This window comes from Apium graveolens, chromosome 10 (assembly GCF_009905375.1).
Source record: "Apium graveolens cultivar Ventura chromosome 10, ASM990537v1, whole genome shotgun sequence".
NCBI lineage: Eukaryota > Viridiplantae > Streptophyta > Magnoliopsida > Apiales > Apiaceae > Apium > Apium graveolens.
In genome coordinates, this window is record NC_133656.1 from 174,003,140 (window position 1) to 174,019,397 (window position 16,258).

At 31.4% G+C, this 16,258-nt stretch overlaps 1 protein-coding gene across 8 annotated transcripts; it reads left to right on the forward strand.

Moving 5' to 3' along the window:
- Positions 1–9,471: 9,471 nt before the first annotated feature.
- On the forward strand, positions 9,472–16,016 carry LOC141689954 (uncharacterized). 8 transcript variants are annotated; one of them, XM_074494498.1, is made up of 10 exons: positions 9,472–9,690; positions 11,280–11,617; positions 12,213–12,530; positions 12,636–12,779; positions 13,452–13,591; positions 13,740–13,809; positions 13,892–13,985; positions 14,051–14,904; positions 15,148–15,206; positions 15,722–16,016. In XM_074494498.1, the coding sequence occupies exons 2-6, from the start codon at positions 11,287–11,289 to the stop codon at positions 13,773–13,775; spliced, it is 969 nt and encodes a 322-aa protein (XP_074350599.1). In that variant the 5' UTR covers positions 9,472–9,690; positions 11,280–11,286; the 3' UTR covers positions 13,776–13,809; positions 13,892–13,985; positions 14,051–14,904; positions 15,148–15,206; positions 15,722–16,016. The 8 variants fall into 8 exon arrangements, with proteins under 8 accessions (XP_074350599.1, XP_074350602.1, XP_074350598.1 ...); XM_074494501.1 differs by having other exon boundaries at positions 9,473–9,690; positions 12,213–12,284; positions 12,375–12,530; positions 13,452–13,809; XM_074494502.1 differs by having other exon boundaries at positions 9,476–9,690; positions 11,280–11,418; positions 11,518–11,617; positions 13,452–13,809.
- The last annotated feature ends 242 nt before the right edge of the window (positions 16,017–16,258 follow it).

Genomic DNA, 16,258 nt, shown 5'->3' on the forward strand with positions numbered 1-16,258 from the left:
ATATTATGACAATTAGTACAAATGTTTCAGTAAAGTAGTAAACAAAAAAATGGAATAACGAGTGCATTTTCCATTCATCTTGGGAATAAATTACATTGCAAGGGAACATTGATTATGTAAACATATAACAAGAGAAATACATTACAGTTGAAAATTGGAAAATGAATGAAGCTCTCAATTTCTTTAGTCATCCGCAAGATTAACTACGTACTGATCAAACTCATCAGCAACGTCCTCATCCTCTTGTATGTGAGGGGATGTATGCATATGACCTCCCTCCCCATATCCGTGGGTCGAGGCGTACGTACTCGACCGAGTATCACGCGATGGCAATACGTGGGGCCCCTGATTTCCATGACATATAGTTGTAGCCATACCAGCATCATCGTGTCCTTGAGAAAAATCCCCAAGTTTGACGATATATTTCGCATATTTTTCATCCCACTCCTTGTGCTCTTCATGTATCCTTTCAGCCATACGCTTTGCGTATGCATCCTCTTACTCCTTTTTCCTCATCTCAAGCTCGTTCTCCATAAAGTGGTAATGTTGAGACATTTCATTTAAATCGTACTCATGTTCCTCATTTGAAATGTGACCAGGGTTGGAATTCTTATTAATGTTTTCTTCATACTCGATCGATGATTTCATAAACTTCAATTGCATTTCCCCATAGCCTACGAACTGTTCATTATCACGTACGTCATGCCCTTGTGCGGCCCGTATACCTCGCATTCTTCTCACAAATTGTTTGACATGTCAAATTTCTGCTTGTTGAGCTTTATCCCGTGCTTGAGATTCGGTCCATTTATACCAATTAACTTCCCCGTAATCATGAATATCAGAACTAGCGTGTCCCTTGCCCTTGTCCATGACCTGATTGTAGCAGCCTCAAAATTTAGAAACTAATATACTACAAAGGGGAAAATTTAGTTGATGGCTTATAGTTTTGCAGCTATTTATAGGCATAATTATACATGATCAATAACTAATATTAGGTTGTGCAGTTACGAATGTGGAAATAATTGATATTATTGACCCTATAAATTTTAAAATGAAATTATTCACCTTTGTCATTCAGTTCAAAACAAAAGTTGACTTGTCAAATCATTTCAAAAATTTGCATGTGCCTACTCCCGTGAATTTAGGAAATCTGCATTTCCTTTACGTACACACAGTACTTCTTTTAACTTTTTATATTTGTTTGAAGATTCGGAATTCTAAAAGTTGACAAGTCGATTTCATCTTGTTACTTTTACTAAAAGTTGTTATTGTTTTCTATTACAGCAAAAAAAATCAAACTACCCTTTCATAAAAACATTTCTTTGCCGACTCGCAAGGTACCCTTTTTTGAAGCCATAAAAGGTCATATATACACTTTTTAAAAATAAAATAAAATTACGTACTATAAATAAGCTTGCATGACTCCCCAATAAAAAAAAATTACACCAAAATGTTTTTTTCAAATTTAATATTAGGACTCAAAACTAGGTCTTCATTGAATATTTTCGTTGCCGACTACCAAGGTACCCTTTTTGAGGGCACAAAAAGTCATACATACATTTTTTTTAAAAAAACAAAAATTACGTACTACAAATAGCCTTGCATGACTACCCAACAAAAAAAATTACATTAAAATAATTTTTTCCCAATTTAATATGAAGACTCAAAACTAGGTCTCCATTACATATTTCCCCCTTACAAACACTTACAAACAATTCAACCCAACTGCAATTCAAACCGGGAGGAAAGAAAAAAAAAGAATAAACCCAGAACGCCACTTCTTCTGGGCCTCTAGGGTTGAACCCCGGAGGAAGTGGCGTTCAGTGCCACATTTGGAACAATTTGAACGCCTGTGCAAAAAAATGAAAACTCCATTCAGCTGTGCTAAAAACTTTGGAAAATTTGGGTATTTATGAAAAAATCTCTTTATTTTACGCATTTTTGCAATTTTTTTATAATTTGAAGTTGCAAACGAGGTTGCAAAAATGGTTATTTCGCAAATATTTTTAGAAAGTGATATTATTTTTGCAAAAACTTTGGCAAATTTGGGTATTTATGAAAAAATCTCTTTATTTTTCTATATAAAAAATTGCAGTTACCTTATATTCTCCTAAATAAACTATCACCGTTCGTAATATTCTCCTAAAGTTTTTGCAAAGTCGTTAATTAAAGTTTTTGAAATCAACTTACCGTAATAATATTTTCCTAAAATTTCTCCTTTCCTTTTAAATCAACTTATGATCTTGACACTCTCATTAATTTCTTTTTAAATATCGTTTCTCCTCTTTATCCTAATATTAACTTATTATATTATATTTTCCTTAACTTTTTCTTTTAATTTTTAGCGTATAAAATACTACAAAGGCAAGTATTTATAAATAAGTTTTCTCAATATTTTTTAAAATAATTATATCATTATATTATTCTATTCTTATATAAAGGAGAAGACGAGGACAGTAAGGTGGCGGCTCTCAAATTGTTTCAATCTATTTTTTATAATTTTCATAAAATTTTATATTATTAGATAGAAAAAAATATTGCATTAATTATTGACTAATACATAATTATAATTTTATGATAATTTGTGAAATAGAGAGGCTCGTTGGAATAAAAACCTTTGAAGAGAAAACGATTTTTTAAACTTTTTAATTTATTGTATTTATTTATTATTCATAATTTCCAAATGATCAAGATTAGATAAAAAATACAAAAAATAACAAAAAAAGAAAAATTATTTTAGAAGGCCGCTGCCAAGTGCGGCTTAGTAAACTAGTACTTTTGAAACACGTGGTCCAAATCTATATTAAAATAATTTTATAAAATTTAAAATATTATAAAGAATAAAAAATACACGGATGATAAGTTAAACATATTAATACCAAATCCGTCCCATATACAGGTGGGGCGAATACTTGATCCCTACTTAGAGCATCTCCAAACACATGGAACTTTTAACTAAAAAATATTAATATATACTATAAATAAAAAATATAGAGATTATGTAAAAAAATCATCTTCAATGTTACGTTCCCTTTATTTATTTATAAATATAGCCAACCTCTTGTTGGCTATATTTGTTGAACCACTACAGACCTGCATCTGTAAGAAATCTGTAAAAAAATTCATTTATTACCATATTGAAGTAATATATTCTATTTATAACAATATAAAATTTTAATAACATACCATTTAAAAAATTTAGCTAAGCAGTATAGCCAATATTATCGAAGTACAATGCGTTACAGATTAAATAAATTTTACATATTATCCTACGGGTCCAATTTAGTCAATCAATTATACCAAACACCATTAAAGATGATCTTACTATCCCATTTCTCATTTTATCGGAGCGGGCATGGTTGCTCCCACTAGAACGGATTATAGGCAGGTCCTGTATTTCTTACCCTATTTCAAAGCTTAGTTTAAGTTTCATCTTAATGTTTATTTAATTTATTTATTTAAAGAATTGATGTTATAATACTAATGTAGAATCCTGTAAAAGATCTTTCTTTAACATTTAAAATTTTAGAACTACTGATTCTTAACATGTAATTTTTTAGACTAATTCATAATTATTCAATTTTCTAAAACAAACTCAATTATTATGAGAAAATCAACTCAATTTGAAGCCTATTATTATATGTGCACATGTGGCTCTCATCGAGAATTATGATTTACCGTATTAGGTCTATCATATTTGGGAATCCAATTATTTTTGAAATCATTGTTGTGACAAAATGTTATTGTAAAATAAAAAATATACACTTCGTTCTAATTTTTCTCCGTAAATCAAACCAAATATCCCATTATAAGCTCGCAGGGGTTGGCTCAGTTAATTAAAGCGGGGATAATTATCCTCTTGATCACATGTTTGAATTATACGGGAGGAGAATTTATGATTATGCCTCATGAACCAGAGCATGTCGCTTAAATACGGTTTATCTTGGTTCACGTATTTTGCAGGCTATTGCGTGAGCCCGTGGGGTTTATCCAGTATGCACCGGAGTGGCTGCGGGTTCCCTACGATAATTAATAAATAAATATCCCACTATATTTAAAGCAGGAAGATCTTTTCCAAGAATTATCCCGAATTAGTGCACAATTTATAAAAGAATGTGTGATCAATATTTACCAGTGTGTATGGAGTATAAGACACCTGATGTAAATAGTAAAGATAATGGAAATATACATATGGTAATTACTAGTTTATTAATAATTATAAAATTGATTAAATAATTTATAAAATGATCAATACAATATCAACCTGAGAGCTTAGCCTATAGAATATTTTACATGAAACTTACATCTATGCATTTTCCGACCAACATACTCCTAGTGATTTATACGTTTCACAAAGTATTTATCGAAATTCTTGAATGTATAAGTTGATATTTCATACTATACTTCGACTTTTGATCTCCATACCATTCGAAACCAATTTTGCGAACTCTATACCAAATACAAAATCAAGAATCATGTGTGAGAAGAATATCAAAGTTGATCAAATTCTCATTTTTTAATCATTGAACTTACCCATTAATCAATATCATGTAGTCTTTTTTGTGAGCATCCACTTTAATTTTTAAAATATATTTTTGATGCATATTTTTTAACCTAAATTCATGATCCATTTTCCAAATCAGTTAACCCTGCAAATCTAAAATATTACTTTACATCTTGATTAACACTTAATTGTTCTTGCAAATCTTACATATTCCACAATTTTAAAAATAATTCAAGTTATCGGGGAGACTTAATAGTATACTTTTTGTTGTATATTGAATCGGGAGTGTTACTTTTTACCCACGAAATCTTTAATTAATAATTTCTCGAGACTAAGTTATGAAAGCCAAGAACTATATTTACAAGAAAGTAAGACTTAAGAAAAAATCAGAAATTTATCCTCTATTCGGTACTTAAGTTTTAAAACCATTTCTCAACACATAATTAACCAATAATTTGTCCAAATCAATCATTCTCCAAATTCTTCAAAAATATCTTATTTTTGTTATATTAAATGACAGATTAATAAATTCTTTTTTATAAAAAATTCACATATGTTTTTTATTCACTTATATACTAAAATTTTAAAAAATATGTAAAAAATATGTTTATATTTTGAAACGAACTCTAAATCATTTACGTAGGAAATGCTAAAAAAAATTGAAATTAAAATTAATCTATTTTAAAATTCACAATATTCCCCTTTAACATAATTTTGAATAAAACTTACATAAATGATGAAATTGAAACTGCCCTAAAAAAATGTCATTAATAAAGATGTGATTTCTTATCTACTTGATATATTAAATAAAGGAGCTCCTCCGTGTCAAATTAATCAAACACATGTTGTGCTGATACCAAGAAAAAATATCAGTTAACAAAAGATTTATCGCCCCATTCGTTTGTGTAATATTTTGTATAAACTCATATCTAAAATTTTTGCTAATAAATAAAAAAGGGGTATTGCCATGTGTGATAGCGAATCAAAAAGTGTCTTTGTTCCTGAAAGATTGATTACATACAATGTCCATATTACATAAGAATTATTTCATTAGTTCCGAAAAAAATATCAAGGGAGTCATGACCATGAATTCATATATTTTTAAAGGATATGATAGGATAGAGTGGTCATTTATTGAAGGTATGATATTGAAATTGGGTTTAGCTGCTAGATTTCTAGAGCTGATTATGAGATGTTTGTCACCAGTCTCGTATTCCATTTTATTTAATGGTTTTCCTTCTACACGATTCTCACCCAGGACTACGCCAATGCGATCCTATATCACCGTTCTTGTTTCTAATTTGTGCTGAAGGTTTCTCTGCACTTTTTCAAAATGCTGAATCTAAAAAAATGATTCATATTGTGAAGTTGGCCAGAAATATCCCCCTATTTCCCACCTATTTTTTTGCAGATAAAACTCTATTTTTTACCGGAACTAGTGACACAAAAACATAAGACATTCAAAACATTCTGAAACTCATATGAAGCACTCTCAGGTCAAAAAATTAATTTGGAAAAATTTGAGGTATCTTTCAATCGTTATATTGATTTAAATTTGCAAAATTCCTTTCTAGTGAAGTTGAATTTTAAGGCTGTAACAGAGAAAAAAAATATGTAGGACTTTAAACCTACACTAGAAGATCTAAGAAAATTATTTCTGAAATGGTTCAGACTGAGTTTGGAAGAAGGTAAAAGGATGGAAAGAACGATGTCTCTCGAGAGCAGGAAGGGAAATTCTACTCAAGTCGGTAGCCAAAGCCATCCCAACTTATGCTATGCAGTGTTCTAAAATATTATATGGTATTCTCGAAAATATATGTTCAATTTTTAGGAAATTTTTTGTGGGGTCAAAGGATGCATGAGGAGTGGGTCTGAGGGATCTCAAATTTTTTAATAAGGGTCTCCTCGCAAAATAATGTTGGTTTTTAATTTTAAATCCAAATTCTTTTGATGCAACTATTTTGAAGGAAAATACTATTATCGAACGAATTTTTGGGATGCGAAGGTAATTATGAATGCGAGCTATACATGACTATTCTGTCAGCATGGGATTTACTTCAAAGCGAAACAGTATGGGTTGTTGGGAATGGAAGAAAGGTTCGTTTCTGGAAGGACGCTTGGGTTCAAATCCTGCCAGATGGTCATATTTTTTCTCAGCCCTCTCTTTATCTATCTGACATTGTGGTAGCTGATTGGAGAATAATAGATTGAACAAGTTGGATTGAACATGCCCAACTATGACCTCTCAAGATATTAGTGCTACCAAAAAATGTAAAGTAGCTGAGAGTAATCAAGAGAATTTCTTAAGTGAGAAGTTCAATAAAATAAGAGAGTTCACTGTGAGAAGTGCTTGCCATCGTGAAATACAAAGGAAATTTAAGGCCAAAAACTCTTCTATTACAGAAAAAGTCAGTGGCTATGGAAAAAAGGTTGGAAGGTAGGTGTGTCAGAAAAGGTCAAAAATTGTGTATGAAGAGTGACTCAAAATGGTTTGCCAATCAAGGTTAGTCTTTGTTAGATATTGAATACAACACAAAGAGGGGTGAATGAATGTGTTTTAGATACTTTTAGCCTTTTTAAAACTTTTGTGGATGTGTGAACAAAATAGATAAGAAATGCAGTTATATTATGTTCGCAGAATTAAAACAACAAACACAATATTTCATAACTCACTTAATTTTGTATTAAAATCAAGTTATGTCTTGCTACAAATCCCGGGTTCTTTGTAAGAAAAGAACTCAGGTTCTATCTTGAGAGATTACTTGAAAATTTAGATCTGTTTTTTTACACTTTAAAACAAAGGATCGGTATTTACTTTATAGATTTGTGAACACAGGTTTACACATCATGCAATAAGATATACTAAACCCTACTTTAAGTTATCTCTAAAGCTTTCCATTTCTGGCTTAGTGAATCCTTGCAAATCTTGTAGGTTTGTGACCTTCCTTTGCCAGTTAATCTTGGCCCTTGATCTTGCACTCTTCAAGCTACTTTTGTAGACTTTTCAATCTAAGTGATTAGATCATTTATTGATTGATAACCTTGAATATTTAATTTGTCTGCATTCTGTACTTGAGTTTCACATCGAGATCTCCAGTGTGTTGTATAGAGAATTGACATCTCGATAAGTATAATGGCTTATCGAGATCTCTTAGTTATCTATAAGTGTCTTTGACTTGTCGAGGTCTCTGAGTTCTCTATTAGTGAACTTGGCTGGTCGAGGTCTCCAAAACTCTGCATGTAGAAATGACTTGTCGATATCTCTGAGATCTCTATATGCATTTTGACTTGTCGATATCTCTGAGATCTCTAATGAGAAATTGACTTGTCGATATCTCCAATCTTCATATCTTCATTTTCACTCGTCGATATCTCTGAGTTCTCTATATGCAGAAATGGCTTGTCGATATCTCAGAGTTCTCTCTATATATTTTTACTTGTAGATATCTCTGAGATCTCTAATGCTAATTTGAATTATCGATATCTTAAATCTCCACATCTTCATTTGACTTGTCGATATCTCCGAGATTTCTCTATAAGCCATTTTGTACTTCTCGATATGTCATTCTGAATTTCTCGAATGACTTCTCTATATGACTTGATTTGTGACTTGTAGATATCTTGACTTAGAACATTTTTCCTAAAATAGATTTATTCAACTCCAAGCTTCTTCACCTTTCCTCTGAGGCATGATCTTGTTGATCTTCTTTCAGAGTTTATTTTTAGGCTTGAGACTGTTCACATAAAAATACTATAGTCTGATCTTTAACATTTTTACAAACTCGAGTAAAACAATACAAAATACAGATTTAGACTATCATACAACTAAATCTTAGGATTGTAAATGAGACTTAGTCTTGTTATAGTACATGCAAGTCTTGCACAATAATCTCCCCCAATTTGTAAGAAGATTGCCTGCCACAAATTCATGCCTGATAACAAGACTAACCCAAAGTTATAATGAAACAATAAAAGATTCCATAAAAATTGCAAAACACAAATACAGCTTTTATACACTGAGTGATTGCATGAGTAAGTACATTCATCACATAAAATTCTCATAGCCTGACTCCTTTCTAATGAGGTCCTTAATATTTACAAGTACTTGAAGTTCCTCTATGATTTCAGTCGCTCTTAGAGCTTCCACAAGCTTGAGCCAATCATCCAATGAATAACCATTCAAGTAACCAACCCCGAACCTTGAAAATCTGCCAACTTTTATGTTCAAAAAGTGTTCATCCTTAGAAATCCTGCTCATCCCCTTTGCCTTAAGCTTATTTGATCTTTGTTCAAATATGAAAATTTCTTCTGCATACTTCCGATCCCTTTCTTCCTTTTCAGCCTTTATTTTTGCTCTTCTTTCATCTCTTACTTTTAGCCATACACACATCACAACCCTCCATTCCCTTGTACTTGAGTCCTTATCCTTCATTAGGCTAATCACCCTCTTAAATTCTGTGGTTGAAAATGTGTCCATTAAATATCTGCCAAGTAGAGTGAAAGTGCCATCTTGATAGTAGATCCTGACTTCTCTCAATGATACAACCCAAACTTTGACTATTTCTTCAGCTAATTGTTGAAAGTAGTCATCATCTGTGATGCACCAATTTAAAGGTAGAAAATTAGTCTGATTAAAGGAATTTCAGACAGTCCCTTCTTCAACTTGCAGCTTCTTTGATTTTCTCCCACACTACTAAAAAATAGACATTTACCTACTAATAATTTACCTACCAAATATTATTGGTAGGTAAAAGGCATCTTTACTTACCAATAATTACTGGTAAAAAGTATTGGTAGATAAATATAATATCTTAGAAAATTGTTATAAGCTACCAATAGTAATTGGTAAGTAAAGAGATTTAGCTACATAATTAATTAAATTGATAATATTTTTAAAATATTCCTTTTTAAATTGATGCTTACGTATAGCTTTACATGATAAAAACAAGGGCTAAAAACAATCCTACCTGGCCAAGATCTCTATAATATGCAAGATCATTTTATTTAGTTTTTTAATTCAATTAATCATAAACCAATAATATACATTTTCCCAATGTCAATGTAACAAATAAAACTTCTATTTGGTTCGATTGCTCTTCCCAGTATACATGAACCCTAATTGCTTCTAGGTGAACCCTGCTACAGGCAAATTGATCAGTGTTCTCTAGTCCATCTCTTGTATAGAGGTAATTAATCTATTCATCTTCTATATATAATACATACTTGTATATATATATACATGTTGTATGTATGTATGTATATACTACTTGCTAATACATGATGTAGATCTAACTAATTAATTACATCTAACTAATTAATTATAAAAATAATCATAGTGTATAGTTTAGCTTGATATGAGTTTAATTTCACATATTCTTAGAGGAAATAGTATATCCTTGCTATTTGAAATTACAAGTTAAAAGATCCCTCCTCGAATTTTAATACATATTTACATGTATCCCTTTTGTCTTAGTTTTTAATTTTAAATTTTTAAGCAGATCTGTAGTTTGCATACGATATTATAAATTTCTAAATTTATAATCTTTTTACTTTTTTAGCTTTTAGACTGAAATAATATTACCATTTATTAGATTTATTTTTTAACAGGGAGAAAACTTGAGATTTTTTTGTAGATGTAGATTCTAATATCAAAGTTTGTTCTGTAAATTTTTAATAATTTGAATTAGGATAAAATTATGTGCCAGGTTTCTTGAAATGCATCACTACATAGTACTTGTGTGGTAGTTTGTCCAAAATTGATGAAGATTTTTATTATAATCTGTGCTTGAAATGTAAGTGCAAGGTGACACTTTATGAAACTTAAGCTCTGATCTAGAAAAAATATAAAATGATTAATTGACCCATAGAACTACAAAACAAAGAGGGAAATTTTTCCCTGTCCTCTGCCCAATATATTGTTCTTCCTCAACTATTTGAAAGAAATATAAGGCCAGTCACATATAAAAGTTTAATTTTGAGTAATTATGGTAAAAATGGTTTTAAGTGGAAACTTGTAAAATAAAATAAGGGGTGATAATTTTTTAGAATAGGTAAATCCTTTCAAGCAAGTATAAGATAAGTAACAATTTGTAATTTTTTCAGCCAAAAATTAAGGTAATGTAGAATCTTGTTAGTAAATACTTAAACAAGAGGCAGAGTGTGCATTGCATACCTTCAGAAGATGATATTTTTCTAGCCTGCGGACCAGAGAAGCATCTTTAGGTTTATGATCCTAATAAGATGAGCTTAATAAGAGAACAAAGGAAATACCAATGATCCTGTAATATAACATAACAAACTAGAAACTAGTGCTGAGAAAATATCTCATATGTAGCATGTAAGTGAATCTTATTCCACAATCATATTAATATAGCCTCCATGCATATCCCTTACATACCTTTTTATAGAAGCTTTGTATCAAGCCAAATTCAGCATTTTTTGTTGCATCTCTTTAAAAATAACTTTTAAAAAAATTTGTTTCACTGTAAAAAAGACAAAATAGTAAGTTTTTTGAGTGAAAAAGTTTAAAGAGATCATAAATTAAGTATATACAGAAAAAATATTTTAAAAAAGGAAATAAACAGGGATAACTACTGTCCAAATTTAAATTTAGGGGCGTCAAACCTTTTTTTTATAGAAGATCAGATTTGATTAACATGTTGTTGTGGTATTTTTTATTGACAAAACATAATTTTGTTTTATTGCACCCTGATTTTGGCACAACTTATTTTGCTTGTATATTTTTTTTAACCTTTTCTGGTTCAAATTTTTGTAGGAGGGATATGGATCGCTCATGGATTAATGTACCAAATAAGTTGTCACCGGAATATGCAGATGGTATTGATGAATTTATAAAGGTCGCAAGCAAGCAAAAAAACTCCACAGGGATGGTGCTATGTCCTTGTTGTCGATGTGTGAATAAGCTATTACAAAATCTCAAAGTGATTAGGTTACACTTGCTTACACATGGCTTTCTTAGTACTTATAAGATATGGTATTGTCATGGTGAACAGGTAGATGATGTAGAAGATGAAGTAACCTTAAATAGTCAATATGAGGATATAAAAGATGATCATGATGTTTTGGATGTAGGTCTTGAGGATGTCATCAATAGTAAGTATTTTAACATTGGTCCAAGTATTGATTTTCTTAGTGATTCTTCGGTTAATGTGGGTGACAACTATGATGCTTTATTTGAATCTCTTCACAAGCCTTTGTATGATAATTGTAAAGATTTTTCAGTCCTAAATGCAGTGGTTAGGTTAATGAGTATCAAGGTGGTTAATAAATTAACTAGAAAAAGCATTTGAGGATATTTTAAGGTGTTTTAAAGAGATGTTGCTTGAAGGAAATAAAATTCCGGAGAATTATTACCAAACAAGGAAGCTTCTTTGTGAAGTAGGTTTGGGATATGAGCAAATTGATGTATGTAGGTATGATTGTTCTATATTTTATGGTGAGAATACAAATGCTTTATCATGTCCAGTGTGTCAATGTAGTCGTTATATACGAAATAAGATCCCGCATAAACGACTTAGATGGTTTCCTCTAAAAGATCGATTAAAGCGTTTGTTTAGTTCAAAACATACTTCAAAATACTTGTGATGGAATAAAGAAGTATGTAAATCGGAACCTGGTATATTACGTCATCCGGCTGATGGGATGGCATGGAAGCATTTCGATAATACATACCTTGATTTTTCTGCAGATTCTAGGAGTGTGAGAATGGGATTGGCATCAGATGGGTTCAACCCTTTTTCAAACTTAACATCAACTTATAGTTTGTGTCCTGTGATATTAATTCCTTACAATATGCCACCTTGGGCTTCACCAAACGGTACAAATTATCTCACGTCTCTATTAATTCCAGGAACAAAATCACCCGGAAAAGACTATGATGTGTTCTTAAAACCACTAATTGAAGGGCTCAAAGAGTTATGGGATGGAGTGGATGTATATAATTCATATGGTGGGTGTATATTCAAACTTAGGGCAGCGGTACTGTGGATAATCAGTGATTTTCCAGGTTATGCATACTTGTCTGGATGGAGCACTGCTGGAAAATTAGCATGTCCCGTGTGTTTGGAAGATACAAGATCTAGAAGAATAACTGACAAATAATGTTTCACAGGGCATCAATGTTATTTAAATGCAAACCATTCTTGGAGAAAGAGCAGAGAATATGATGGATCCAGTGAGTTACGAGGTACTCCGAGAACTTTTACAGGCGAAGATATTTTAAAACAACTGGAGGAAGTCCCGGTACGTACAAATGGTAAAGCACTAATTAGTTCTTCTAAAAAACGTAAACGTGGAGCCAATGAGTTAAATTGGAGTAAAAGGAGTGTTCTCTTTGACTTACCATATTGGTCAAAACTTTTACTCCGTCATAATCTTAATGTGATACACATAGAAAAAAATGTATGTGATAACATTAAAGGTACCCTTCTAGATATTGAAGGTAAATCTAAAGATAATCTAAAAGCTCGTAAAGATTTACAAGACTTAAATATTCGTGAAGAGCTTTGGTTGAAAAAGACCGCTAATAATAAATTTGAAAAACCCCATGCTAGTTATACTTTTACAAAAGAAGAGGGTAAAAGTTTTTGCCAATTTATTCAGAGTGTCAGAGTACCAGATGGGTATGCTTCAAATATAAGCCGTTATGTTACTGATAGTAATAAGCTCAAGGGAATGAAAACTCATGATTGTCATGTTTTACTTCATAAGATTCTACCAATTGCATTACTACCTTACTTGACGAAGAACATTCGTGGAACTTTGATTGAGTTATGTCAGTTTTTTCAAAACATTTGTGCAAAAACAATTCGAATATCTGATATTGAAGAATTAAAGGATGGAATTGTCATAATTTTATGTAAGTTGGAGAAGATATTTCCCCCGACATTTTTAACTATAATGGTCCATCTTTGTGTACATTTACCAGAACAAGTGTTGCAAGGTGGTCCCGTGCACTCGAGATGGATGTTTGAGACAGAACGACATATGGGATTGTACAAGCGTTATGTTAGAAATATGGCACGACCAGATAGTTCTATTGCTGAAGCTTATATTGTGGACGAAGCTGTAAGTTTTTGGTCTAGATATGTTTCAAACATAGAGACAAGATACACTAGACCAGAATGAAATTGGGATTTACCTTTTCCAAAATATTAAATGGGCATTTTCAAGTCTAATGTCCATCCATTGGGGGTATCTTCTATCCAATTGTTAGGAAATTGGAAAAAGTCTATTCAATGGTATATCTTAAACAATTCTGAAGATGACATCCAAGAATATCTCGAGTAAGTAAAAATATTTTTTAATGTTATTGCATCAACGTATTTTATATAAGTTATTGATATTTGATACATACTTTTTATGTAGTGAACACAGGAACATTTTGCAAGAGAGAGGCCTTCAGAATTCAGATATTGAAATTAAACAAAGAGAGGAATTTCCATTATGGTTCCAGAAGAAGGTTAGAGACGATTTTAATGATTTTTTAATTTAACTTTATAGTTTTTGATATTTATTTTTTTGTAGGTGTCAAAAATGCAAGTGGAAATATCAAGGATTGTTAGTGATGATTTGTACTCTTTATCTCAAGGCCCATTGGAACGATATAATAGTTACCAAAGTTATATCGTCAACGGTGTTAGATTTCGCTGCAGAGCATATGATGATACCCTTCAGACACGATGTTCTGGAGTTTGCACTGAGGGTGATCATGATAGTGATGACGTTGTGTACTATGAAACCTTAACAGAGATTTTGCAGCTGTCATACCAATTCAATCGAAAAGTTTTTTTATTTCGAGGCAAGTGGTATAACTCCAATACAAAAGGTAGATCAATCTATGTGGATAACAATATGACATCCGTGAATACATTAACAGATTGGTATCCTACCGAGCCTTTTATTTTGGCAACTCAAGCTCAACAAGTTTTTTTATCTTCGTGATATGAAGCGTGGTTTAGACTGGAGGTTTGTCCAGAAAGTAAATCATAGGAATGTGTACGACATTCCTGAATTATGTGAAGTGTTAAATTATCAACCAAATAATGATGTGTTCCAAGAAGAAGAATCAATTCAATTGCCACCTTTAAACCAATTGAAGATTTGATTGAAAGTTCATCGTTAGTTCGAAAAGATGTTGCATCTCTAAGTGTTTCAGGTGAACTTGTCGATAAATTATTCGTCAACAATGAAAAATAACTACTTGTGAAGAAGATGATTTAGAGGAAACTGAACCAAGTGAAGGTTATGATGATGGAGATATTTTCTTGAATGATAATGAAATTCTTTGTTCGAGTGACGATGACAGTGACGAAACGTTGGACACAGAGTCAGATGCATGATGATTTTCCCCAGAATTTTGTATATTTCCTTTATTTACCGTAAGTACCTGATCCATGTACATGTTTTCATGGTTTCTTAGAATTCTGTATAATTCCTTTTCCGTTAGTAAATTATAGTTTGTTCATTAATCTCGTGGACTCGTGCGAAATGTTTGGTGTGTAATTAATTATATTTTTGCGAATGTGTGAAACTCTGTCTTAGATCATCATTAAAATTGACCAGATGATCACTTGGATGTTCTTAAGCTTCTTTAATTGTTGTACTTGTCGTAAAATGTGCAGACCTGGTGCAGGCTTATTGTTCCAGTCTTCTCCACGATCTATATAACCTTTTATTTACTGTAAGTACCTGTGTTATCTATGTACTTGTTTTCGCAGTTTCTTGGATTTCTTAATGTTGTTTTCATGTTTTACTACTTTTGCTATGATGCACAGGTATGACTAACTTGAAAAAATGCATATAACTGTTGGTTCTTTAGTGGTATGGAAATATAAACAGCCTTGTGGCTTTCTCTGAGTAGGAAAATGCAATTCACTTGTAGTGTCACCTGTCTCTCACAGTTCTAAAAAAATGTGACCTGTATGGCTGTATTGCTACTAGCCTACTAAGGTGTGCAAATAGCCAAATAATATGTAAAAGCTATAATTGACTTACTTATGTAGCTGAGATTCCTTGTGCACTTGTGAAAAATCTAAACTAAGCTGTTCTTCTAAGAATCCTATAGTAAATTCTAACATCTTTGTTGCTTATTTTTTTTTAATTTTTTTAATCTGTGGGACTCCAGGAATGCTCTGCAAAATATTTGGTGCCTGATCAAATATAATATGTTAATAGGTGAAATTTTGTCATTGTCAGGTGTTTGAGTACTTTGCATCATTTAAAGCCCCAGGAGAAGTTTTTATGAACATGCAACCTGTCCAGTTCCAAAGCAAGTGTTTTCAAGAGAGATCAAATGTTGGCATCACCATGATTTTTGTCTTTAAATTTATATATTATATTTCGTGCTATCATGGAGCTTTTTCCCAGAGAAGAAGTGGCACCGACAAATTATGCAGATTACTCCAGTGATAAATTATTTTCTTGGATAAATATAGAAGAATTTTTCTGATATGCAATGTTTGTTTATAAATTTATTTGTTAGTTTGTTGCATTTATTAGAAAATCCCTTTTGAGCAACCATTCATTTATTAAAAAATTCATTATGTAGCAAAACTTTAAAATTTAATGACCTAATTAGTTTTTGTAGTTATTTTCCCATTAAAATTATGTATAGATATGCACGGAACCGAAATATATTTAACACTTTTAAAAACATTTAAAATAATTTAAACACAAGTATATTATTTATTTTGATAATCTTGTATACTTAATAATATTTTTTAGATAATTCAT